The sequence below is a fragment of the Lethenteron reissneri genome, chromosome 21 (assembly GCF_015708825.2).
Source record: "Lethenteron reissneri isolate LAM-NWPU_2019-01 chromosome 21, ASM1570882v1, whole genome shotgun sequence".
In the NCBI taxonomy this organism is placed as follows: Eukaryota; Metazoa; Chordata; class Hyperoartia; order Petromyzontiformes; family Petromyzontidae; genus Lethenteron; species Lethenteron reissneri.
This window is the reverse complement of record NC_083799.1, coordinates 12,241,315-12,268,852: the sequence shown is the minus strand read 5'-3', so window position 1 is coordinate 12,268,852 and position 27,538 is coordinate 12,241,315. Positions and strand designations below refer to the sequence as shown.

Below are 27,538 nucleotides of genomic sequence, written 5' to 3'. Positions count from 1 at the left end.
GAGGGCAACGAGAACCTCTTTACGGCACAGTTACGAGCAATACAGCAAGCAGCTAAACTAAACAGTTGAAACTTTATTTTTGTATTTTAACAGGTAAGGCCAATTGAGCTATATAGCTATTTTTCATAAGCTACCTGGCCACGTGGCTTATCGTGTGGACATGGAGAACAGCCAAATACTCTTAACGCATGCTGTTTCTAAATGTGGAGGGGAAAACCGGAGGACCCGGAGAAAATTCCACGCGACCACGGTGAGAAAGAGAGAACATACAAACTCCAAATATACAGCAGGCGCCAAAGTCGGGATCGAACCCACTCCCTTTTGCATACCGGGCGAGGCAGTTGACATTTCGCCAAGTGGCTCTCTTTAGTGGGTATGCTGGTTAAGGTCAGTGGTGTAGCGTGGTTGGCACGTGCGTAGAATGATATCTGGCGCCCGTGTCCAATGTCCTCGCCTTTCGTAGCCGGGTTCCTGGGCCCCTCTCCCGACCGAGGGCTATTGGCGCAGTTGCATCGCCTGCACACTCGGGAGCCGATTCAAAATGATTCAAAATCATTAAGCAAGACATGACGGACTGTAAAGTGGACTTGGAAGAGGCTCAGAACAGCAATGAGTGGAGGCAGAGGCTCACGTAGGTGAGAAAACAAATTCCAGAAAGAATAAGCGCAGGAGAAAAGCACGTAACAATTGTCACGGATGTCAACTTTAGGGCAGCATTTCCTAAACTCCTGCAGTCCTGGCGACGCACCTTCGCTCCATCTTTCCGCGTTCACCAATTAACTCCCCGTTAAAACACTAACGAACTCGTTCCACGTGGCACGTGACGCTGTCCGCGTTAATAAAGCCGAATCACATTAAGATTGAGAAGTCGGGTGTTTGTGTGTGCGTGTGCGCACGTTTTCCGTGTGAGCGCGCGCGCACGTGTTCCACGCGAATGCAGACGGCGTTAATTGCGTAACAATCATCGGGCGTGTGGAGGGCGTGGACCGAGTTAATTAGTATTTGGAATTTGTGCGTACATTTGGTAAACGCGGCGCTTCGCGAGGATTGGAGTTTAGGAGATGCTGCAATAGGGGATGGCGAGTTGCTAGTAACAGGACGACCTCGATTGGATCGCTGGTGGCGAGGGCTGGGTTGGGGGTATGAATGGGCAAGGGGGCCGGAGGGAGAGTATTCCTGGGTCGAGTGAAACTCCTCGTATTTATCCGACATGCCAATTAAGCACCCTTCCAATTTATCTCGCAGAATATCATTATCTGTGGATAGATTCTTGCTCAATCACATATACTTCCCATGAACTATATTCTTCTTATTTGCATTTTCCGGACAATGAGAGCCACCCATAAAATTTATTCAGCTATTTGGAGAGGAGTCAAGCAGAAGAAGTGGTCTGTCGAAAGTGCTACACTCACTCGTCCTATATTACGCATTTAGCAGCAGGATAACATGAGTAACCCAGAGCTGGTGGGAACATTCATCCAGTAATCGGAGATGGAGCGATGAGAGGGGCTCGTGTGCAAGGTGCAAGGTGGATTGTGACAACGCTAAACCGTGAGACGTGTCGACGTATAGGTGGAGAGAGGCCTTCATCCAGCAGTGGACGGATAATGGATCATGATGGTGATCTGAAAATGTTTAAGGACGATAGGAATTACCTAGAAATGACTGCCTTTTCATCCTATTACCTTTGGGTTTTTTTTCTTTTGGCAAGACCACACAAATAAGAATTAATTGGAGCAATTTACGCAGAGAACCTCACGTTTTAAGCCAGGGGGGTCAGCATCCTGCGGAGCCGCACGCGACTCTTCAAGTGACTGCTTCAGGAGTCACCGTCTCGATTTCACTACCACAGTGCATTGCGGCTCTTGTTCATATTGCGGTTTTTTTTTTCAACGTACAGAATTCGAAATAAAGTGGCTCATTTTGTTGTTTTGGTTTTCGATCCCCGTTTTAGGCAAATGATTTGGCGATGATGTTTCTGCGTCGTAACAACACGGACTCAACACACCCGTCATAAACGCTGCGTCCGTGACGTAACAAAAAATCGGCGACGTTTCGGTCAAAGGGCCAGTGCCAATGTTGTTGACGAATGTGTCTAGTTTCTACATCCACTGCATTAGAAAACCGCCAATTGAATCTTATGGCTATGGTACCCCGGCGTACCATAGTACCCCGGCTCTCGCATAATCTCTGTGATGCAGTTATTTTAGTCTGTTGATGGTCGGCGATGCGGCAATCGACTCATCTCGACGAGCTGTACACGATGCGATATTCAAAGTAGAATTTTTTGTTAACGGATTTTTCATGCTATGGTTTGGCGTTTCGACATCGCGGAGTAGCGCTGATTTCGGATCGATTGGTTACCCCAGTCGCGGAGTTAAGTAACACCCCTGGGAAAAAAAGAGTGTCCCAGAAATAACATATTTAATTGCCTCGGCCCATTTTGTATTACTCGGTTACCCCAGGGTACCGCCATGAGGATCGATTGACACCCCACCCCCACTGAACTGCACTGCGTACCAGCCTATAGCATGGCTCTTTTTCAAGAGCGAACTGCAGCGGTGACTCATGCTCGTTATAATAAGCAGTTCTTATGGCTGATGAAGAGGAGGTTGATGATGATGATGGATAATTCTGGACTAAATTTGCGGTGTATAATTTAAACTTTCCCAACCTGCCCCCCAACTTTTGCAAGCATCGCGGCTCAGACATTTGTAAAGGAGGCAAACGAGGCTCCCAATAATGGGATTGAGCAATTTTAATGGCACTCCTTAAAATAAACAGCGAAGAGGTCTGGTGGAGTTGGGGGGTGTGTGAGGGCGAAGGAGAGGAGAGGGGGAGGGGGGTTTTGGATGTTATGGTGAAAGGCGAGATTGTGTAGCCCTTAGGAGGAAGTGGGATGGCCAACAGATTAACTTGGCCTGGCTTTTGCACAAGTCTCTTCTGGGCAGGAGTACGTCTCTACGAAGGGAAATATTATAGCCCGTGGTCGAGACTAACTGCAGAGTGGCAGCCAAAGGAGGAGAGGGGGGGGGGAGGGGACAAGCCCGAGAGGACGTAGAGCCATAGAGATGGAGCAATGAAATCAGCTCGTGTGCAGGAGCCAGACGGATTGGATTACATCGCACGGCTGAGACTGGAAGGCAACGTCATACAGCAGTGGATTGATCATGGCTGATGAGAATGATCGTGGTTGCCACAGTCATATCCTATCCGCAATTCTATTATCCGCCATCCTCTATGGGGATTCTCATACAGTATTTGAATGACAATAGCATAACTAAGAACGTTGATGTATTGGAATGACGATTATATTGGCGTAATTCACAACATTACGCCTGGCAAGTGGTAATTGGAATGTTGGCTGATGACTGTGCCCATCGTTTCTCCAGGGTGGATAGAAATTAGTTTAATTCTGTGCAAGGCCGTAGCCATGGAGTCAACATTGGGGGGGGGACCAAATCTTCCAGGGGGTCTGGGGGTCTCAACCCAGAAAAAAAAAATCTAGATTTGAAAACTAATTTCCTGCCTAAAATAAAGTATTAAAAATTCACTAACACATGGGATGGACTTTATATTTATTTTTAACAATGTCTAATAGTGTATTGTATTAAATTGCTCTGTTTTAACTTTTTTTAATCCATTTCTTGTTTCATTGTTTGTAATGGCAGAGATTAGGGATTAATAAAGTACAACCATAACCACAATCATTTCAACAGAAATCTATGCATTGATTTATATGAAGACAAGTCCAGATATTGTGGCCAAGGTTTAGCAAATTGTTTTTATTTACATAGCATAGCAATTTTTTTTAATAGCAATATATTGGGGAGGGGGGGGGGGACATTTTGAACATAATTGAATATTGGGGGGGGGGGGGGGAAGTAAAATGGTGGTCGTCTTTGCGGTGTCAATGGTTCACGTCACGGGAATCTGGAATATAATCGAGATTTGAAGCTTTCGTGACTGCAGGAATCCATACTCGTTGGTTCTTTCGGTAAAGTCACGGAGGTAGAAATAAATTAAAATTAAATAAATCACGTTTCGGGCGCATCATCAGGTGATGATCAGGTGATGATGGACGCTTGTGTGTGAGCCCGAAACGTCGTGATTTACTTTATACCTACGTGACTTTACCGAAAGAACCAATGAGAATGTGGCATGTACTGTAACAACAGTTTTTTTGTAAAAAAATAAGAAAGAAAAAAATTTGAGATCTTCACGCGAGACTTTACAATGAGTGTGGAGTCTCCGTTAGGGGCAGTTACGGTAATCCTGTTGCTCCTCCCTCCCTCCTGTTGCTCCTCCCTCCCTCCTGTTGCCCCTCCCTCCCTCCTGTTGCTCCTCCCACTCCTCCTGTTGCTCCTCCCTCCTCCTGTTGTTCCTCCCTCCTGTTGCTCCTCCCACCCTCCTCCTGTTGCTCCTCCCTCCCTCCTGTTGCTCCTCCCACTCCTCCTGTTGCACCTCCCACCCTCCTGTTGCTCCTCCCTCCTGTTGCACCTCCCACCCTCCTGTTGCTCCTCCCTCCTCCTGTTGCTCCTCCCTCCCTCCTCCTGTTGCTCCTCCCACCCTCCTGTTGCTCCTCCCTCCCTCCTGTTGCTCCTCCCACTCCTCCTGTTGCACCTCCCACCCTCCTGTTGCTCCTCCCTCCTGTTGCACCTCCCACCCTCCTGTTGCTCCTCCCTCCTCCTGTTGCTCCTCCCTCCCTCCTCCTGTTGCTCCTCCCACCCTCCTGTTGCACCTCCCACCCTCCTGTTGCTCCTCCCTCCCTCCTCCTGTTGCTCCTCCCACCCTCCTGTTGCACCTCCCACCCTCCTGTGGCTCCTCCCTCCCTTCCTCTTGTTGCTCCTCCCACCCTCCTGTTGCTCCTCCCTCCCTCCTCCTGTTGCTCCTCCCACCCTCCTGTTGCTCCTCCCTCCCTCCTCCTGTTGCTCCTCCCACCCTCCTGTTGCTCCTCCCTCCTCCTCTTGCTCCTCCCTCCTCCTGTTGCTCCTCCCTCCTGTTGCTCCTCCCACCCTCCTGTTGCTCCTCCCACCCTCCTCCTGTTGCTCCTCCCACCCTCCTGTTGCTCCTCCCTCCTCCTCTTGCTCCTCCCTCCTCCTGTTGCTCCTCCCTCCTGTTGCTCCTCCCTCCTCCTGTTGCTCCTCCCTCCTGTTGCTCCTCCCACCCTCCTGTTGCTCCTCCCTCCTGTTGCTCCTCCCTCCTCCTGTTGCTCCTCCCTCCTGTTGCTCCTCCCACCCTCCTGTTGCTCCTCCCTCCTGTTGCTCCTCCCTCCTCCTGTGGCTCCTCCCTCCTCCTGTTGCTCCTCACTCCTGTTGCTCCTCCCACCCTCCTGTTGCTCCTCCCTCCTGTTGCTCCTCCCTCCTCCTGTTGCTCCTCCCTCCTCCTGTTGCTGCTCCCTCCTGTTGCTCCTCCCACCCTCCTGTTGCTCCTCCCTCCTCCTGTTGCTCCTCCCTCCTCCTGTGGCTCCTCCCTCCTCCTGTGGCTCCTCCTGTTGCTCCTCCCTCCTGTTTTCCTCCCTCCTCCCGTCGCTCCTCCCTCCCTTCCCGCCTCATCATCAGCAGCAGCAGCAGGAGTGGAGTGATCATTATCAGCAACCGCAAGCAAGCCGCGGGTTCCATCGCGACTCGCACGGCTCGCTGTGTCGCAGCCTTGACCCCGCCATCTCGCGAGGGCGGTGCAGGGAAGGAGGAGGCAGAGCGGGGATAGATAGCGAGCTGCGTGTGTGTGGTGGTGGTGGTGGTGGCGAAGTTTCCGTGGTGTTGTTGTGGTGGTGGTGGTGGAGTTTTGGTGGCGTTGTTGTGGTGGTGGTGAAGTTTCGTGGCGTTGTTGTGGTGGTGGTGGAGTTTTGGTGGCGTTGTGGTGGTGGTGGAGTTTTGGTGGCGTTGTTTGGTGGCTCTTCGTCGTGGGGTGGAAGAGAAGTGTGGTTTTGTTGGTGGTGGTGGGTTGTTTTAGGTTGTCGTGGTGTGTGTGGGGGTGGGATATTCACACGCGTGTGTGTTTTTGTTCACCGTGTGCGTGCGACAGGGTGTTTGTTGCGTGTCTGTAGGGTGTAGGTGAAGGCGTATTCGCCAGGGTAACAACTCTGTGTGTGTGATAGCTTGTTGGGGGTATTGTTTTTATATTGTTTACGCATGCCTGTAACGGTTACGTGTGGTATCGGGACACATTGGTTTTGTTGAACTCTTAAACCTCGAGATTACATCGGTTCGTGTGTGTGTGTGTGTTGGGGGGGCGTGCTATTTGCTATCACTTATTCCAAAGCCTTGGACGTATCGGCGCACGCGTGTGTGACATTAACACTGATGTGGTGAACAACATTCACTGGGTGGTGTGAAGTTTCAGGTGTGCACGATTTGTGTGGGTGTGCGTTTCACCATACCGTGTGTGTGTGTGTGTGAACACAATACTATACACGGCAAGAGAGATTGTGAGTGAGAGCTAAGAGAAAGAAGAGTGAGTGTGTGTGTGGGCGAAAGGACACCACACCCCATACAACAAACACAAAGGGGTGAGCGAAGTTGTTGTTGGGGTTGTTGTTGGAACGAGCAAACTGCTTGCACACCTGCACACGATGGGTGCCAAGCTACCTCCATCACCACTCCTGCTGCTACTGCTGCAGCTGACATCGACTGCCTGTGGGGTGGCCTACAGGGACGTGCCCGGTCAAGGTGAGCACATCTCTGCCCATCGTTCCTTGCTTTGCCCTCCCATTCATCGATTCGTTGCGTTGGTGGGGCCCACTTGTTAAGCTTTGAAGAAGAAAAAAGTCAAACGGCCATAACGTCTATTTTTATACGTGTGGCTTTTTCAAGGCCCCCCCCCCCGTGGTGGTTGACGAATGTGTGTGTGGTTGTTGTTGTTTGTGCCTGTGCACACCACCACTGCCAACGCAGCGTTGCCATGCGCATGTTTATTAATCGGATGCGGTCATCCGTGACTTCTTCTTTATCTCGCACGCTGGAGAAACATCCCGTGGGGATGAAATGCGAAGAACGGTCGATGTTGTTGGTGGTTTGTGAGTTGCCCGGCTCCGCTGGTTTGTTTTCTGTAGCCTCCGGTGATTTCTGAGAGTGGAGGGCGACAATTGGCCCGATTACGATGTCGATTATTAACGATCGATCCGTTCTGATGTTGGCCGAGTACTTGGGGGCAAACTTGGACGATTGGAGGAGACGCGCCCCGCCGTTTTGCAAAGTTCATTTACGCACCTCTCGAATTGGCACGTTTACTACGACAAATGTTTGTTTTATTTTATTTCTACCTCCGTGACTTTGCCGAAAGAACCAAAGAGTATGGATTCCTGCAGTCACAAAAGCTTCAAATCAAGATTACCACTCTTCTTGGTTCTTTCGGTAAAGTCACGTAGATGGGAAATAACATACAATTCTCACGACGTTTCGGCCACAACGCAAGCAGCCGTCCTCAGGTGAAGAACAGGTCTGTCGGAAAGACAGCGTCTGAATGACAGACCTGTTCTTCACCTGAGGACGGCTGCTTGCGTTGTGGCCGAAACGTCGTGAGAATTGTATGTTATGTTTTATTTTTATTATTTTATTTCCTTTCTACGTGACTTTACCGAAAGAACCAAGAAGATGAATCCCTGCAGTCACGAAAGCTTTAAATCGAAATTTAAGATTACCACGACTAACTTGATTTTTTTACCAGGTAAGGTCCACTGAGCTAATATATCTCGTTTTCAGAAGAGACGTGGCCGCAAATGTCAGCTCAGCCAAGTGGCTTCTCGTCATTTGTGTGAACATTTAGATCAGCCACATTATCTTTAAGCGCACGTTGATTTTCAATGTGGAAGGGGGGGAAAAACCGGAGATCAATCAACGTGACCACGGGGAGAAAACACGCAAACTCCAAACATACAGCAGGCGTCGGGGTTGGGATCGAACCCACGACCTCCTGCGCACCAGGCAAGAGGGAGCTAACATCTAACTTGTTTCGTAAGTTGCCAAACTACGTAGAGTGCCAAATAATTCCAGCATTTTCACTGCACTGCGTTTTGTACTCTGTAGTACATGTGCAGGACACAAACTTAACTCTGTTCATCATGATGTTGGTCATCGGTGGGTGTCACCGTTGCTGCTAACGCGCCGACTCCGATGAATCGTTACACAAAAAACACGAGAAACGTGATTTTTATTAAATTTTTTATTTTACTTTTATTAATTCAAATTTTTACCTACGTGACTTTACCGAAAAACCTAAGAATATGAATCCTTGCAGTCACGAAAGCTTAAAATCTAGAATTAATACATTCTACGGGGAGGAATTCCACCTATCTGTTAGAGTTTTTAACAGACAACGAGACAAGAAGTAGTAACAGCTTCTCGAGACGCTGGCCTTCCTAAAGAGATGCCGAGATAACAAGGTAATACGGGTTTCTTGGAATTTCTCTCACTTGATACAGCTATCGTGCTGTGACCGTTCCACCTGAAGACGGAAGCTTGTGTTGCCTCCTAAACGTCGTGATTTTAATTTTACTTTTATTAATGTTTTACCTACGTGACTTTACCGAAATAACCTAAGAATACGAGGCCCGTTGTAAATGAGTCTTGAGACTCTGATGGTTTCGGTGGCTTACAAGGTCCGAACGCCGGGCCTGTGATCTGCTAAAGCCGCGATGCTCGAGGGCAGCGATTTTGACGTTCCCGGTCGCCGATGACTGACACCAGAAACAACCAAACTTCGCATTTCGTTTTTGGTCTGCAACTTAATTTGGCTGAATTCCAAGCTCCGCTGAGAATTGCAAAATATATCGGTTTGAGTGTCATGGGACGAATATGTTTAATCTCACGTGACCAAGCTTGTGGGAGAAATTGCTTCCAGCCCATGACTGCCTGGACCAGTTGTAACTTGACGGAATGATTATCAGTGGTAGTAAAGCACTTTCATAGCCACTTGTGCAGGCCATGCTCTTATCTACTGCTTCGAGAGATGCGGATGGCTGATATCTCTCGTGATTCGATGGCACAATAGGCATACACAAATACATTGTCCTTGGAAATGCGTCTTGGGGGATTTTCTGGATGAATTACATTAATATCGCTGTGTTATTGTACTGTACCGGTAACGATTTTGTTGATTACTTTGTACAGATTTGGTCATACAATCTGACGGAGTGTGCGTGACTTATTGTGAAATGTTGTGGTACTTGAATAACAATACGTGGTTCTGTATTTGGACCTCGGTTGTTTGAATACTCTTTCCCCACCCCCCCAAACTCGGTAACCAGCATGAGAACCAACACACTCGTGACCTTAACCCAGATGTTTTACATCCTAAACGGAGCCCATAACCACGCCTCAAATCTTAACTGCAAACTATATATTACAGCGCAATGGATCAGCTGTGAACGGTGTTTTTGGCAGAAAACCGGTTTAGCGTTCTTTTGGAAATATGAGAAGCCAGCCAAACGTTGAGGACCCTTCCAGTAGTCTCGCCACGAATGTAGTAGTGGTAGTCAGATGTTTATCACAGTCGGCCGTGTGACGCTTTCAGAATGTATCGCCATCGGACAGATATAGGGAAGCATGTTGCATAAGAAATGTTGTTGCCAGTGGAGTTGGTATTTTTTTGCTGCTCCCTCTGCTGCAGCTGTAATAGCACAGTGTTTGTGCATCACGATGTGTGTGTATATAGCATGTATTTGTTAGGTTAAGGATTTGGATTTATTGCGTGCTTAAATGTCCCAGCATTTCGGAGAACCTTGCATCACAGCTCACCTCAATCATGCCAAAAGGCCAGTTGTAGTTTTGTTCTTCGAGCCAGGTGAGACCCCTCATGCCATCTTTTCTCTGTGCAGCAGAAGGGGACGCTGCACCGGCTAAGCGAGTGGGTGGGCATTAGTCCGGCCAATGGACGAGACCAGTGATGGAATTTGAGGCTTTCGTGACTGCAGGAATCCATACTCTTTGGTTCTTTAGGTAAAGTCACGTGGGTAAAAAAAAAATAAAGAGCAGTGATGGAATGTCAGCTAAAAAGAGAGGATGACCTCTATGCAGATGGAGCAGTGTGGCGTTAGCTCGGGTGCATGGGCGAGACTGGCATCGCAAGACCTCGAGGGGACGGTGCCAATTTGATAATTCCTTCATCCAGCGGTGCATTGATCTTGGCGGCTGTTGTTGATTGATGATGAATCTGTCTGGGGAGTTGGCAGAGGATTTGGATGGCCTGGCAGGCAAGTTGGAAGACGTGGCTTAAAGTCAGGTGTTTGTGCTGGCAGATTGCTCAAGGCTAATTATGAAACCAGCACTGGGTATATTTGAGTCCTGTGGCATCTTGTGGATGGAAGACACCACCAGAACCGGTTTGTGACCGCACCCTCTGCAGCATTTGCGGTGCAGAATATCGATGGATTTACATAGTCCCCACTCCTAAATACGCGAGCACTGTCTTGCACGTAAGCAGCAGTCAATGTACGAATAAGACTGGCCGCCGTCGGAGAACTGGAATTTTGACTAGTGGCTCAGGCCTGCCAGTGATGTTAAGGGACGACCCAACAATCCTCCCTGAACGTATTGGGGGACACGCACTGATTTGTCAACACCGTGCAGCAAAGCACGAGTAACCTAAGATGTGCGATTCGTGCGTGTTTTGTCGTACGTATGCGGTGGTATCGGTGTAAGTCTGAAACAACCCTTGATGACCACCTGTTACTAACTTGTGCCACAGTAGTCAACAGTGATTCTCGCTTCCTCTCGATTTACAAACGGAGTGTCCCGAGACATCTCCAAGGGTACAGATTGCGAAAGCGCTCCTCGTGTATGGTTGTGAACGACGTAGCTTGGAGGACTGGTGCGCGTTTGCAAAAACACGCGGTTACGTATGTATATATTTTTTCTCACTTTTTTGCGACAGTGTGATATCCGAGCGAGTCAACTTAACCTTTGGCTAGGGGCGATGTGGGGGGGTGGACAGCATTTGGGAAAAATACGATGGGCGAAAAAACATGTCCCGACCCATCTATAAGATCCGAGCTGGTTCACACCCGCCTCATTGTTCCTCGCTGGAAATAGATGTCTTCTCAAAGTTTGACAGCGCTGGGAAAACGATCCAAAAGCAAATTTATATTCCCATGCTATTGATGGGACGACCTCTGCCGTCGCCCGCGGCTAAATGACATCGACGGCGGTGTGAGTCTGCATTTTGAGGTCTGTGCCGGCGGGACGGGCGGTACTCGTTACCGGTGGAGCCAGGCCTGGGTGGGAACGTCAAAAGTGTGGGGAAAGGAGTCGTGGAACCACGAGCCCTCACCCCCTTCGGGCTTGGTACGCGAGCTGGCGAGACTCGACTCGCGTTCGTTCGCCTGCTGGCACGGAGCCACCTCCACCGGCGCTTTAAAGCGTCCATTTGTTTTTTAAATCCTTAATATTAAGTTCACTCGCTTGCTTGCTTAGGACCGTGCAAATCTTTCGGTCGTTTTTTAACCCACTTCCCGTGATCCAATCGAGCTGACATTTTCCACACAGACTCGTTGTGCGTGACAATTAATGTTCGTGAATTTTTTTTCTCCAAAATTTCACACTTTTTACGACAAAAATATAATATTTAATTACCTATTTCTTAATGCTGCCATGCAATCATCTGACCCATAGGTGGCAGCCATCTCAAGCCAGAGGACGAGAGGACTCTAGCCGCCATGCATATAAAGGATTTATAGTGAAAAACTTTGTTTTTACGGGTTATACTTGTTTAAAGTTTCGCTGCTTGCGGTCGTTTGTCGCATAACACTGATCAACAACAAAAAAAATCTTTTTTTTTTCTGGCCTGGACTTTTGCAGCTGTTTTAGACAGATTTGCTCTATCACATCTCATTTTTACGCTATCGGCATACCCCATTTTAATTGATTTTACCAGAAATTAACTCTGTCATTTATGATTGCAAGTTGTTGCGAGTCAGTGACTGCTTCAGTGTTAAAATATGGTGCTGTATTTTTAGGATAGTGTTTATAATATAATTTTATGTAGATATCTTCATTTATTTAATATTTTTCTTCTGCAGTTATTATAGAAAATGCAATATTTGATATCTCAAAAACCTGATGTGATAGGCAAACTGATGCCAGATTTGGAATCGGCACCCCAAAATTACCTTGAAACCGTTGGAATACCTTATGCCAGAAAAAATGTGGTGACCAGTGTAAGCGTCCTTCTGCTGCGCCTTCTTTTTGAGTGCAGTCGCACCACCCGGGCCGAGGATGATAAGGTCGTGTGTGACCCGTAAGGATTTTAGAAAGTTTATGCTGCAACACTGTATGGCATCTTAAAACAATGTGAAGCCGTGCATTAGTTGAATCGATGCTTCGATTGTAGAGGGGCGAGCTTGCAGTTGCTCTGGATATCACCACCCCCCCTCCTCTTCCCTACCATGTGTAACCCTGACATGGATATATCACCTTTGCCAGAATCGTGGACATTCGTAAAGAAAATGGAACAAAAACGTAAAATTGCATCAAGGAGTGTGGTGTGATGCATGCTAGGATCACACGAATTTGAGAACGTACACAGGTTGGAGACGTCATTGACTGTGAAGAAAAGTAAGTGGGTTTTGTGCGCAGGCCGTGTTTCTAGGAGGGACGATGATTGGTCGGTGGTCGAGACTAACGTTGGAGTGGCAGTCCATGGAGGGAATGTTCCCAAGAGGCCGTCCACCACAGAGAAGCTCGTAGCGATGAAATCAGCTCGTGTGCCTTTTGACGGATGACACTGGCTTGAGAGGGCCTTCATCGAGCAGTGGATCTATCATGGCTAATGACTCTTATTTGTGCAGCTGCCACACCGTGTGGCCGTTCGTTACGCGCAATGCGTGCGATTTGGGTGCCCGATCGGGATTCATCACGCCCGCGATGTGCAAGCGGCAACCGTAGGAAACATCTCCCAGTGAAACCAAACAAAAACGTGTGACCGGCCCCTTCATTAGTGGCTCCGCATCGGTCGGACTTGTTTACCCCGAGCTGCAGATTGAATCCGCCCCGTATGTGTTGCCACTGTTGCCGGGGTGGCGCAGCAGCGTTTTTGACGCGGCGCATCAAATTGTTTGCCGCTAGCCACTGGTAACGAGCAGCGGCGCAGGACTGAGATGAGTTAATTTTTGTTGTGCGAACGAGCTTGGCTGCGGGTGACGGCAATTGTCAGCGTGCCACGGAGCACAGCTGTTGGATTTGTTGCTCGGGTCTTATTGTGAAATTCCTATTGCACAATTGTTTTCAGCGCTATGGACGAACAGGAATTTAAGAAGAAGAATTGTGTTCACTCGGTTGTAACTAATTTATGTAAAACTTTGGGATAGTTTTGTCTCCACGGTGTGGCGTTCTCACATCACGGTCTTCATTGGTGGCTTTTTGGAGCATTCGAGCAGGGGCTGTGGGCACGCGACACGAGGGGACCCGTCCGGTGACCTCCACTCCGATTCCTGGCCATGTCTATCGTCGGTGGCCAGCAACATCTGAACCGGTCCTGGGGGAAACCCAACTGTTTACCGACGCGCACTCGCCACGTGTGTGGTGATGGTGGGGAGCGTCAAACAATTTCCCCACGACTGAACGTGGCCCGAGGGAGACTGTGTTCTCCAGCAGGGGATTTATCGGAGTTGTAAATTAATAAATACATCGTATTGTATGTCGTCCTTTCACGAAATGAAAGTCCTTGTGCTGCAGTTGCTCTTAAGGCCCTACGATCTTACAAGCAGTGTCTTAAGGGTGTACGGATTATTGACATTGCGTGCGGCCGTAATTATGAACGCCCAAGATATGAGAATTGACATTCTGAAAAATCTCCCCTCCCAAATCCGTGAAGCGTGTTAAGAATAAGGTCCCGCCTGGCTCCACTGCGCGTCATTTCGCACCATGCCTTGCTCCCGTCAAGAGCGTAGTGGTAGATTGAATCTCTGGCCGTTGCCTTTAGCCATGCATGACAGCAGATGTAAGGGTAGCATCCTGGATTTCTGGCTCTGGGCATCACTATCCTCGGCCCACCGATGAGTGAAGGCTCCTTTTTATGCTGGAGTGGGAAATATTATTGCCGCGTTTGCCTCTTTTTCACATCCACTTTGCGGCTGTACCGTTGTAGGTGTGACGGTGGCGAGACGTTAACTTACCTTTGGCTGGTATGGAGGAGGTAGTGGGTTTGATTCCGACCCTGACGCCTGTGTATTTGAAGTTTGCATGTTTTCCCCGTGGTCGTGTGGATCTTTCTCCGGATCATGCGGTTTTTTCCTCCACATTAAGAATCAACATTACGCGTTTAGGGCACTGGTTAACCTTTACTGCAACCTTGCACCACTTTAGGTTCTCAATCGTAAAAAATATAAATGTACGTAAAAAAATAGGTTTGAAACAAAGTAGTTGTACTTGTGTGCCCTTGCTTAATTTCTCCTTCGATGATTTATCTTCTAAAAAAAGTCTGGCATAACTCGCACCCCCGGGAAGGGCGTCTCGCACGCCCGGGGGGGGTGCATCTCGCCGGTTTTATGGCATTTGGCTGCTTCTGAAAAGAGCTATGTAGCTCGTTTGACCTTACCTGGTAAAATAGAAATAGTTTATAGTTTTTGTTGTTGTTTTACCTTGCCTCTCAATGATTGATTTTGAGCCTCCAGTTCTCTTTTCTGGTGACTTGCCCTGTACCCCGTGTCCTTGCTTTCATCGAGTGTGATCCCAAACAATTTGGTGTGCAGTGTTTTAATTGATATCGCATCGCTATCCTGCGATGCGATATCAGTGGCTAGGCATGACCATGACCTTCATCAAGCAGTGCGTTTTAACTGCAGTGTGCGAGTGGTTAGCTTTGTGCTCCGAGCCGGGCCCGCCTCTAGTTGGATTCTTGGCCATTGCTAACGCCAGTGGGGAGTAACATCCGAAACAGTCCTTGGCACCCGTTTCACCAGCTCCCATTTTCACCGGCGTGGTGAGTGAATGTATGGTTTCATCAGTCCTTATGACAAAAAGGCATGGGGAAGGCCTCTGAAGGGCCATTGTAATCCATACAATTTTAAGTTGCATCTCCAACACAATTGGAAATACAGTACAATGTTTTCAGTATTATTGTTTTTAATTAAAAAAAGGCCAAATACCAAGCAACAAGAGTTATGGGTGTAAGATCCTGTGTAAGTGTACGCCAAATCTGCCGGTTAGCCTCCAAAGCGGAGTTGTGCGCAGCGCTTACTGTGTTACAGGACTGGAACTGAAGTGAAAATGGTCGCACTGAATTGGGTGCAAACCCCCTCCACCTCCGCCTGCATCGCCCTTTCCGGCCCGGGCACGTACGCTCGCCCACGCCACAGCTGTTGGCACCCCACCGCTGCACATGTGTGATTGCAGAGGGGGAGAGGAAAAAAAACTATCGCGATCGGATAATGGGACAAATAATCAAAATCTGTATCTAACAAAAAAAAGTATCTTTCCAATCATGCAAAACAACGTCTCGTGGCCAAAAAAATCCGTTCCACGACGGAGCATGTGTTTTTACATTTGACGCATCGGCCTGAACAGCTACTGGCCGCGTTGGCCCTACGATGGGGCAGTTGCCTCTCCTCCCTTCCTCCCTCCCTCCCTCGTTGCCGATGGTCGGAGTGAGCGGCACAGTAACTACATCCAACGGGGAGCGTCTGCACGTACAAGCAGCGCATTGTGTGGCACTGCTGGCAAACGGGCCAACCCCGGCGCAACCACAACCACCACCACCACCGGCGGCAGCGGAGGAGGCGGCAGCATCTCCTCCCCCCACAAAGGGCCGGTTTGTTAGAGCTAGGAGCACAAGGCCCCTGTCTTCATCGCTAACGATGCCCGCTCGTTATCTCTGCTGGGCACCGGTGGTCGCTTCGTTTGCCTGGATCGTGCCGGGGGAAGTGCGGCGGTCGGGTCCGTGCATGTGCGCACTGAGCTATGACGCCCGACTGAACCGGTCCTGGGCCTCCCCGAGGTCAACTCTGCCCCAAATGGTGCGGTGTGTATAACATCACTACTTAGGAGACAAAGGCGGCCAGACGTGGAGTTGGCCACCCTCCCACCTCGTGTGCCGTGCCGGCCTTCATAGTTACTTGCTAACAGCACTTGCCCCTACGAGTCTGTTAAGGATACACGGGGGTGTGAGGGAGGGGGGTCTTTGTGCGAGAGTTGGGGAGGCCGTTCCCTGTCTGTCCACGCAGGTTTTGTTGTGGGCGCAACTTGGCTGGGAAAGCTGATGCTTGCTTTGAAATCTAATTGTATGCAATTCCTTATTCAACACAAGGATAAACCATTAAGCAAATGTCGCATGATAATTGGTTTTTTACCCTTTTATCTGGAAACAAAACTGACACCTTTTTTACGAGGAGTCATGTTTGCATAGACCACGATACCTGCAGTCATAATGCAAACAAAAAACATAACTCTGATAATGTATGCACTGTCATTGCAAACAAAAAATATAACTCTGATAATGTATGCACTGTCATTATCAGAGTTGTGTTTTTTGTTTGCATTATGACTGCAGGTATTGTGGTCTATGCAAACATGACTCCTCGTAAAAAAGGTGTCAGTTTTGTTGCCAGATAAAAGGGTTAAAAAACAATGATCATATTTTGTACTGGCAATTGAGGTACCAATGGTGCAAATGTTGCATATTGACGTATTTTTCCTCCCCAAATTGGTTTTGCTGTTTGCATTGCGTTCTCACAATAATAAGATTTCTATGCTGAAATTGGCAGCAAGTAGTGCATCACCCTGTGTCAGAACAGCCCCAGATGACGATGTCACAATATTACTTGTGACATGTTCCAATGACCTCTTCACGGGTCCAAACTTTTGTTTGCACTTAAGCGAATGTGTCATCACATCAATAAAACCAAACGTGTAATTCTCATTGGGAAATTTCTTTTAAAGCTTTCGTGACTGCAGGGATTCATCTTCTTGGTTCTTTCGGTAAAGTCACGTAGAAGGGAAATAATAATATAATAAAAATAAAACATAATAAAATCATTCTCACGACGTTTCGGCCACAACACAAGCAGCCGTCCTCAGGTGAAGAACAGAAACGTCTTGAGAATTATTTTATTATGTTTTATTTGTATTTTATTATTTCCCCTCTACGTGACTTTACCGAAAGAACCAAGAAGATCTCATTGGGAATTTAGTCAAATTTAAGTGCAAATCAAATTAAAATTTTTTTACTGTGCATTCGTTGGTGACTGGGCCTAGACCATCAACTCCGCTGCACTTCAGAACCCGGTTTAATCACCGGCGGCTGCAAATACGCATTTGAATCCCTAACGTCACGCGATGGTCTGTTTTTAACGTCACGTCTTTTTGATGGTTCTTCATCGTTTTCAAAAATGTGGCCAGACGTCTCGGGTCATAACAAAACTTAAAAGTAAACACATTTTTACTTCACCTACTGAGCTACATAGCTCTTTTTCAGAAGCTACTTGGCCACAAATGATAGCCCAACGAAGCGGTTTTAAAACATCGACAGTAGAAGAGACAGTAACCTATTTGCTCCTCTGTTTCACCACGCACCGTTATCTAACAGCACTGCCCTCAAAGCCTTGGCTGCGAGACCACACCTGAACCATGTGTGTTTGTGTTTTCATAAAACCTCTTGGCTGGCCCCTGTGCGTGGTGTGGGGAGCGGTGGTGCAGTGGTTAGCGCGCTGCGCTACGGACTCGGCGATTGGATTTGGATTCCTGTTCACGGCCGACACCGGTGCCGATTATCATGAACCGGTCCTGGGCCTCCGCTCTGTCGACTCGGCCTCAAATGAGTACTTGATGTGTGTGTAAACATCGTCACTGCTCAACATCCACCTCCTCGTGTGCCGTGACGGCCTTCATAGTTACTCGCTAACAGCACTTGCCCCAACAAGTCTGTCTGGACCAGGGGGTCCGGCAACCAAAATTACGAGCCATCTTTTTATTTGGTTAAAAAAAACCTCAATATTTCAAGAGCTGCAATGCACGTGGTGAATACCAGATGGTGGGTCCTTAATGAATAATATCACGAAACGGCCCTTGAAGAGCCACAGGTTTCTGACCCCTGGTCTAGACTACAGAGGGATTGAGGGGACGAAATCTTGGTATTTGTGGGTGTGCATAAAACTTGGAAAAGAGAGACGCTGTGTGAGCGAGGAAGCTGACAAGGGGTAGAGAAGAGGAAATATAAAGGGAGACATTGAAGACTAGGGTCTTTACAGTGAACACCTGCCTAAACATTGAAAGGCCCGTGTCAATATTAAGGAGCTCTTGGCTATGATGGCAGTTTCTCGTCACGAAGGCTCGCAGCTCCCCCCTTTGCTCTTTCAAGTATAATTAAATGTCCACTCCCTTGGTCAATCCGCTGCTGGATGAAGACACCCCACCACCTCTCCATGGCAGTCATGGAATTGTGTTTGGCCATACTTCCCCCACGCTGGTCAGTGCGTGTTTGTGACGGTTTGAAGGTTGGGAGCGCCTGGAAGTGGTGAAACGTCGAGTTTTTTTTCAGTGCTCCACTGTGGATGGGTCTGGTCAGGGGCCAGGCGTCGTCGAACCGCCGATGTTACCCTTGGCCGTGTATCGAACCTAGGTTGCCAGTCTCGTAGCGCGGTATGCTCAAGCGCTGCGCAGCCGAGCTGTTTGCCGCAATCGTAAATAAGTATAACCCGTAAAAACAAAGTTTTTCACTGTAAAGCCTTTATATGCGTGGCGGCTAGAGTCCTCTCGTCCTCTGGCTTGAGATGGCTGCCACCTATGGGTCAGATGATTCTGCCAGTATTAAGCAATTGGTAATTAAATATTTAATTTGTTTTCCCTAAACAGTGTAAAATTTAGGAAAATTTTTTTCACGAACATTAATTGTCTCGCACAACGAGTCTGTGTGCAAAATGTCAGCTCGATTGGATCACGGGAAGTGGGTTAAAAAACGACCGAAAGATTTGCACGGTCGCAAGCAAGCACGCAAGCACACAAGCAAGCAAGCGAACTTAATATAAAGGATTTAAAAAAACTAAAATCTCTTTGGAAAATCACCCGGCCTTTGGTTTTCTGCTCTCGATTTAAATGCTCGCCCATGTGCAGCTGCGTTTGTTATAGATCGGTGCGGTCAGGCCTCGGATAGAATTTGCTTATCCTGGAGGAGGAATCCAATGAGCTATCTCCTATGAAGAGCTCTTTCACAGGATGTCCAGTCGGGGCACGCGGTCAGAACGTAACGACAACAAACAGTACAAAAAAATATGATAGGAGTGCAAAGTAGCAGAGGGAAAGGTAAAACGAATCCATTCAAAATATACCTACTAAAATTGAACCTATTTATCTTACCAGGTAAGGCCAAACGGAGGTATTCATTATTTTTTATGTGGTTTAGGCTGGCGCAGTTCGGCGTTATGGGTAATTAAATGTATCGTTGAATAGTATTTCGCGTGCATGCGGAGATGGCGAGATGTTAACTGCTATGGGGGCAGAGGTCGCAATCGGGTACCCTACCCGATACCCGGCTACCCGTACCCGGTCGGGTACGGGTATGGGTAGCCGTTTGCGACCCTGGTGCGGCCGGGTACGGGTAAGGAATCAAAACCCGTTTGCGAGCTCTGTATGGGGGGAGGGGATGTTTGTCTTTGCGTGTGTGCGCGGCTTGCTCGCTGCCACACAACTTGAGTGACACGCCATCCCATGTGCGCTCTAGTCGTCCGTAATCTTAAACAAATGTACCCCTGTGACTTGCGCCTGGCAAATGGGGGGAGCTATTTGCCAATGCACGGGAACACTTAAGTCCTTGGGCTCAATGGTGACATGACAGCGTAAGTGCACTTTACCCTCACTTCAAATGCTTAATCTCACCATTGGAATACATGGCAATAATGAAAATGGACATTTTTAAGTAAACAACCAAGTACGTGTATATGAACATAATCCCATTTATTGCCACGGGAAATCCTCGCCAAGCCTCTAGACTCGTTTTCAGGAAGGTCCCACAGTGGGATGTTTGGCCCAATTTCATTCATGAGCGGTGTGTGGGAAAAACCGGAATACTCGGGGTTGGCAGGGGAGGGGGCGGGGAACCCGCAACTCTGCACTGATGGATTCAACAATCCATTGCACTAAAACTTGGCCACCTTGCAGCCCACCAAACATTACTTGGCTAATAATAAAAGTACTGCATGTTTCGGTGTAGCCGGGAATATTTTAGGAGCTGACTAATAGAACAAAAATATTAATGGATACTCACTCGCAAGGAGTCTTCACTCCACATCAGCTGACAACACGTGCCCATGCCATTTACAGGCCGACAGAGACGCCGCATAGCACGGCATCCTCGTGCACCGCTAGCGTTTGCCTTGCAGAGCCATCCACGGATAGATTCCCCTCTGAGATGACGGGGATAAGAGGAAAACATAGTCGTGTTTCAAAGCCTCTCGACGTGTGTCCCACCAGGATCATCAATGCAAGGTGTAAAATCGTTTAAAGCGCCCTCCTCTGCGAGAGATGGAGCCGTCGCTTCACAGCATGCGTTCAGCTGCTGGGACGAATGTAAGAGGGGCATTCGAAAACCCAATGGGGCATCCTATAAATGGATCGCCCTGTGTAACGAAGCGAACTCTCCTCAAGGACTACGTGCCACAAGTGCAAGTGCGATGACACCACCAAGACAATGTTGTCACTCGCTAAATAACATCATCGCAGCGGTGACATGGATGACGTGCACAGTCTGTCCGGCTACGCGCCGCCACTGCCCGCACCGTGAGCCCAGACCAGATGTCCCGCTTGTGGCTGCGGCATCACTTAATTGGTTCCAGTGACTTTGTGGTCCGTAACGGTGAATTAAGTGAATGCCGTGTAAAATTCGTGCGGGTTATCAAGTATTTTGCCGTGTTCATACATTGGTGTGACCTAAAACGTTGTGCTACCTTAGGTGGACTAGGGAGAGACGAGGCTATGATTCGCTCCCCCGCCGATGAAATTATTTGTCGCCTAATGGGCTTGTAATCTGATTTGAGAATCTCGAAACAAATCCAAATTGTTGCGTCTCGTTTTCACCATCTCGTTTAATTGTTTTTTCCCCTGCCTTATTTATATCGTCTATTCTGTCGGCCTAGCGGCGGTAGCGTGAATAATGTAAACTACCTCGCCTTGTTTACAGGAGGTCGTGGGTTCGATCCCGACGCTGATGCTTGTATATTTGGAGTTTGCGTGTTCTCCCCATGGTCACTTGGATTATTCACCAGGTCCTCTGGGTTTTCCCTCCACATTTAGAATCAACATGCATTTAGAGTATTTGGCTACTATAAGTTCTGCATTGCAAGCCACTTCGTTCAGCTATCATTTTTGGCTAGGTCACTTCTCAAAAACAACTATACAGCTTCTGGGCCTCAACTAGTAAATAAAAATAGATAATTGGCGTGTATTATAATCGATCCTCGTGCTCGCAATTCCCTGGCATCAACAACGGTGCTGACCACGTTGACTTAGACCTGACATTCTTGATCTTGAAGAATCCGACTTTGACCGATGAGCCGTCGACATCCACCACTCACGATGGGCCCCTGCGGCGATCATCCACGACTCCCCGCTGAGAGGTGCCCTTCATTGGGGCGACGAGCATTTTCACCGCTCGCCCGATTTTCCACGCCACTGCGCCCCCGGGTTTAATCTGCAGGCCGACGTGCAGTTAATAGGGTTTCTCTGCAGCCGGTCAACCAATGGCACCAGGGTCTGTTCCGTAACCGTCTGCCAGCGGGCGTTCGATGCTTCACTTGGCCTTAAAGCGTGCATAGCTTGGAATAAGCGCCAAGTTTGACGTCACCGCCGCTTGGTGGCGAATGACGTTGTTGTTGGGTGGATGAGTGAGGTGAGTGCATTTGTTATGACCCTGCAGTGTGGTAGGTGAGGGGCCTAGTTGGTGGACGGTGGGTTGTTGAGTGACGGTGTGTTGGTAGTTGTGACCTGCAAGTGTGGTGGTTGAACGCAGCCGTGTTCGTGGATGCGATGAAACGGCCTGGTTGCCCGGGTCCTCAAGTCCCCGCAGAGCGATGTTACGTGGAGAGTACCCCCCCACACTCTGCGTGCAGCTCCCCCCACCTCCCGCTTCCCGTGCCAGCGGGTGCCAAAAATACACCCACGGCTGTCGGGGTCACTGCCTCGGTGACATTAATGCAGTGTAATGAGAGGCCTAAGTAATTTGAAGTTGATGCCGATCCGGGGTAGGGATGGTGGAGGCAATCATCGTAAAAGTATTAACTTATCTTGTGCCGCGTGGGTGTGGTTGTTTGACCATACCTCACCGCACTGGGCTGGGCAGGTTGGAGGCAGGGAGTGCAGCAAATGGGGCTTTTGCTGCACTATCCTCTAGTCTCGCCATACCAACAACCCCTGGTACTGGACATCTGTGAAAAGGAGTTTCATAGCTCATCGGATTTCTCCAGGATAAATAAAGATTCTGATTCCTGTGACCAAATCGGCAGAGGTGCGTACGACCCTGTCAGGCTAAGCAGGGAGCCTGGAGAGTGTTCGAGTGAGCAGCCCACCAATCGCCTCGTGTTATCCATAGCGCTGCATGACCACATTGTAGCCACGGTGCAGCGGTGTAATGAAGTTCACTACCTCGCCTGGTACATAGGAAGTCGTGGGTTCGATCCCGACCCTGACACCTGTTATGTATTTGGAGTTGGCATGTTCTCCCCGTGGTCGTGTGGTTTTTTTTCCGGGTCAATCGGCTTTTCCCTCCACATTTTCGAAACGTGCGTTTGAGCGTATTTGGCTCTTTATAGGTTTCCACGTGATAAGCCACTTCGTTGGGCTATCATCTGTGGCCAGGTCGCTTTTCAAAAAGAGCTGCATAGGTCAGTGGGCCCTACCTGGTAAAATAAAAATGGTTTAGTTTACATTATGGGTAGCAAAACCTATTGCTGCTCGGTACTAATACGCTCCCATGTCTCTACTGCCCGACTTCATCGCCCGCAGTAACTAGCTTTGTGAAGTATGGTAAAATTAATTCACTACCCGCATAGCATTGAGAGGCCCTCATTCGGCAGTAGATTGACGGAAGGGCATTACGCTGATACACTACAAGAAGAAAGCTGTGTGCTCACAGCTGATGCCATCGTGCCCGTGTGTATGTGTGTGTGGTAGTGTAGTGGTTGGCGCGCTGCGCTACGAAACCGACGGCCCGGGTTTTGTGCGTGCTTGTGCGAGTGCCGCTGTCTTGGATCGTCTGCACGCTCGCGCCCTGCACGTGGTCGGGTTTCCACCGTGAGCACGCGGCCGACACGCTGGTGGACGTGCTGCGTTGTACCTTGGGGGGGGGTGGGGGGGGGGTGAGGCACAGAGCCGGACGGATTGACATCACTACCCTGGAACTTGCCAACATTAAATCCCGAACGCGCTGGACAGGGGGAATAAAAATTAACGCTGCCATAGATGCGGGGCGTGAAGATCTCCGATTACCCGGCGGCCTGTCGCGTGATGTGTGCGCCCAGGCATCGTCAACACCCGCTGCTTTTTGCCTTCACTTGGCATCCCAAAGCCCTTCAAGAATGTTAATCAAACCCTAAATATAAGACCGGAAAGTGCGTTATTTATATTTTGCCAAGATAGCCTTTTTCTTGTTTTTAATAAGTGGGAGTTTTTTATATATTGTGCAATTTTATGTTTACCGGCGTTTGGCAGGATTCATTGCATGTGTTTTGCACAGTTGAGGTTATTATGACCCCAAATTAGAATCCGTCTTGTGCTGATTTGGCACATTCGAGCGGACTGATTGCCCCAAAACCGTCTGTTTCAGAAATTCATTGCTCCTCATACATGTGTAACCCTTCTCCAATTTAGTTTATTGTTAACTTCCAGCCCTTTGTCAATCCACCGCTGGATAAAGGCTTGCCCTCACACTGTGGTGATCATCGGGGTTGTTTGACCATTCTTCACCACTGGCACATGCGGTTTGGTGAAGGTGGGGAGCATAGATATCCAGTCCAACATTTACTGCACTGCCCACAGCGTAGGCCTGCGGCAGCCTGTAACACCTGTTTATGAATGGTGGTTGCCCATCCCAGCTCGTACTTGTGACTGATATTTTCCTGCATTTCCGAGTCCTGTGGAAAGTTTCTAGTTAAAGAGCCGGTTGCCAGTTGACTCGTCTCCTCCATACTTCTTACGGGGGGGGGGGGGGGGGGGGATAAAATATCAAAACACTTTGTGGAAAGTCTGCAGTGGTTTGTTATTAAACTAAAAACCTAAATATTTTTTTTTATTTTAACAGGTAAGGCCCATTGAGCTACATAGCTCTTTTTCAGAAGCAACCTGGCCACAAATGATAGCTCAACAAAGTGGCTTATCACGCAGAAATGTATCGCAGCCAAATACTCTGAACGCACGTTGATTCAATAACGCATGTTATTGCGAAACTGCTCTGCTGTGGCAATGTGGCATTTCCATCGCTGGAAAAAATAAAAACCCATCGCAGATTAACCTCAGCTGGCAGTGCTGTCGGACTGATGAGAAACGCTCGGAGTGTGATGCTCTGACTTAAACCAAGATCAGTTCTTGGTACAGTCTTTGGGATCTGTGAATGCCACGTGGCACGAGAGAAATAGAGTAATTGCCCTTCAACCCTTCACGCCGTCCATGTCCCCTTCACGCCGCACGTGGTTGTTGTGTAGCTGGTGCGGTTTGTTATGTTTACCGTGAGCGATTGACCGTACCCTCTCAATGGGAATACGTCTTGAAGCTCCACTCCACTCCCTCGTACACAGCCAGCTCTCGACGGCTGATCGCTTCAAGCGTGTGTGGTTCATCGGACGTGCCACTGCTGTCCGTCGTGAGCTGTCTGTTTTTTCTCGCTTTGATGTTTCCACTTTTTTGTTCCTTTATTATGAAAATCGAATGAGGGTGGCCCATGGGCAATGAGGGCCACCATGAACTTTGTTTTATTGCCGCGTGACCGCGTGTCTACAAATTATGATTGAGGGTCGGAGAGCGCCGTGCCCCCGTCAATGTTTCCTCGCGAGTCTCCGGTGTTGCGCGAGACATTCCGCAGCAGCTTCGGCAGTTTGTCAACTGCATCATTTCCGTCACGGGAGATGCTGCGCTAATTCTCTCTCCCACCTGGTGCTGCCACAGTGCAATTTCGGCCGTGGCAATCGGTAGAGCTGCGGGTTTTTTTCATGTAGACGTTCCTGGTGCCATGTGGTGTTTGCCGTGGTTTTGTGCCGCCGCCGTCGCCGCTTGATCCGTTTTTATCGGGAAGAGTTTTTGTGGTCTGGTGCGGTCACGTGGCCAGCAAGAGATTAAACTAGACTATTTTTTATTTTACCAGGTAAGACCAGCTGGGCTATATAACTCATTGTATAAGAAGCGACCCGGCCACAAATGATTGCTCTGAGAAGTGGCTTATCACGTGGAAATGTATAGCAGCCAGATTTAAATGTGGAGGGGGAAACCGAAGGACCCGGAGAAAAATCCACACGACCATGGGGAGAGACATGTCGAGGCGTCAGGATTGGGATCAAACCCACAATCTCCTGTACACCAAGCGAAAGAGAACATCTCGCCATCGGGGCACCCACTCGTCTGCCCACCCCCCCCCCCCCTCGGATGATGTTGGGGTAGGTGCCTACAATGTAAGAGTAGAAGTCGCAGCCTTTGGGGTCATGCACAGGGCACGGCTGGGAGGGGCGCACAAACCTGCTCCTGAGACAGACTCTGCTTTATTCCCGATGGCCGTGGACCACCGTTTGAGCGAAAAGTGTGGCTCCACTGGGGTCGATATTGGCAGCGGTGGCGTGTGACTGCTTCAAACCACAGCGTCCCACACGCGAGACTGTAACAGGCGGCTGGTGGCGGTGGCGGAACTGCCCTGGCAGCGGCCTTGGCAAACTATCCCAAAATAAACAAACATGCCACAAAGGGCAAATGTGTGCAACACAGTGCAGTCAAAGAGATTTAAATTCCAAACACTAGCGCCGAAACTTCCTGTTGGCTTTTCCAACTATTAAGATTTTTTGAGAGTAAGTTTTTCCCCTTTTATTCAACGGTTTTACTTAACTTAATTCCTCTGTTTGTCGTGGTCAAATCTTGTAATAAAAATGTAGTCCACTTCCCATTGTCCAATCAATTCCACATTTTGCACACGTACTCAGATCCGGTGACTATGCATGCCTGTATCAAAATCGGCATCAATTAATCAACTAATTCGCTACTTTAAAGCAATTAACATTTTGTATGGGCGCCTTATTATTTATATTTGTGTAGGTAAAAAACGCCGCGGTCCCTAAACTAGAATCGGCTCGTACAAAAATCAGGCACCACGTGTCTCAGTCGCCATTGACGAACTTCTCAGACCGTGAGTTAAACGAAGTTAATAAAAGCGTTGTTTTAAAAATAACTTATTAAAAGGAGTTTATCTGGCAAGAAAACAGGTGGTAAGTTGTTAAAACACCAAACTGAAACCTTTTTACAAGGAATCCATGTCTGCATTAACCACAATGATTGTGGTCAAAATGCAAACAAAAACGTACTCTGATAATATATGCATTGTCTTTGAAACTGATTGGTCCACACCAGAGACAGCTTTTTTTGAGCCTAGTCTCAAAACGGTGTTTGACCAGAGGATGCCGAAAGGCGTACAGCACAAAGACAATGCATTATCAGAGTAATGAGAGCTCGGGGTGAGCAACTACATCATGGGATCTCCTTTGCCAGGCAAAAAAAAGGGGAAAAACCTATTCTCATATTTTGGTACTGGGTAACAACTCAAGAGGGCAGGATTGTCTCATTTGCAAGAGGTGACCCGAAAGTTGTTCTGGTTATTGATCATACTTCACTATGCTGGTCAAGCTGCTGGGTCCATGCACGTGTGTGTGTGTTGAAGTGCTTTCGCACCATACGTAGGCAACTGCTCATCGGAGGTGCAGGGGGAAGGACAGCAAACTAAACACAAAGCAGTTCTTAAGGCATGAGTTGTCATAATCTAGGTTAAAAAAAAAGTCCACAGCTCCAGTGGCTTCCTAATATCGGAAGGAAAGTGTTCCCGACGGCTGCAGAAGCGCATCTGAAAGCGCGCGATGTCTTGACCGTCTTTGTTCGATGGTTGGCCAAAAGCCGCTGCAAGGATGAGCGGGGTACGTGTAATTGTTTATGTTCCATTGACGAGATCAGAAAGGTGGGGGTTTGTGAAGACGGGCAATGTAGAAGTAAAGTAGAACAGTGGATTTTTGCAAATCGTACACTAATTGTATGCTATGCTATTAAAAAAACATTTTTATCTCCCCAGGAAAGCCTCGCCCGAGTCTAAATTATTTTTCGGTGAGGTGTTTGGGAGGAAATCGGGAGGACTCTGATGGGGGGGAGGGGGGAAACCCACTGTGTTCACGAGGTTAGGGTTACGAGTCAAACACTCAACGCTGCCATCTTTCCCTGTAGCCCCATGCCTGCTGCAGACTGGCAAGCCCTGGTGGTCTCTCGTGCATGTACTGACCAACCCCCGAAACCAACGGCACCAGAAGATCTAAATCCATTCTGGAATGGAATTGTGAATCCAGAAATTTTGACCGGACGTCAAATTTTACGGCACGCTCGGTTGT

The 27,538-nt window shown here is 48.5% G+C and overlaps 1 protein-coding gene across 1 annotated transcript in view; it reads left to right on the top strand.

Annotated features, from left to right (window-relative positions):
- The first annotated feature begins 5,445 nt into the window (after positions 1–5,445).
- LOC133345246 (plexin domain-containing protein 2-like) overlaps positions 5,446–27,538 on the top strand; it is a 44,066-nt gene continuing 21,973 nt past the window's right edge. The window contains exon 1 of the mRNA XM_061555838.1: positions 5,446–6,671. Within this exon, the coding sequence (XP_061411822.1) occupies positions 6,575–6,671 (97 nt within the window). The 5' untranslated portion in view covers positions 5,446–6,574. The remainder of the gene's footprint in view (positions 6,672–27,538) is intronic.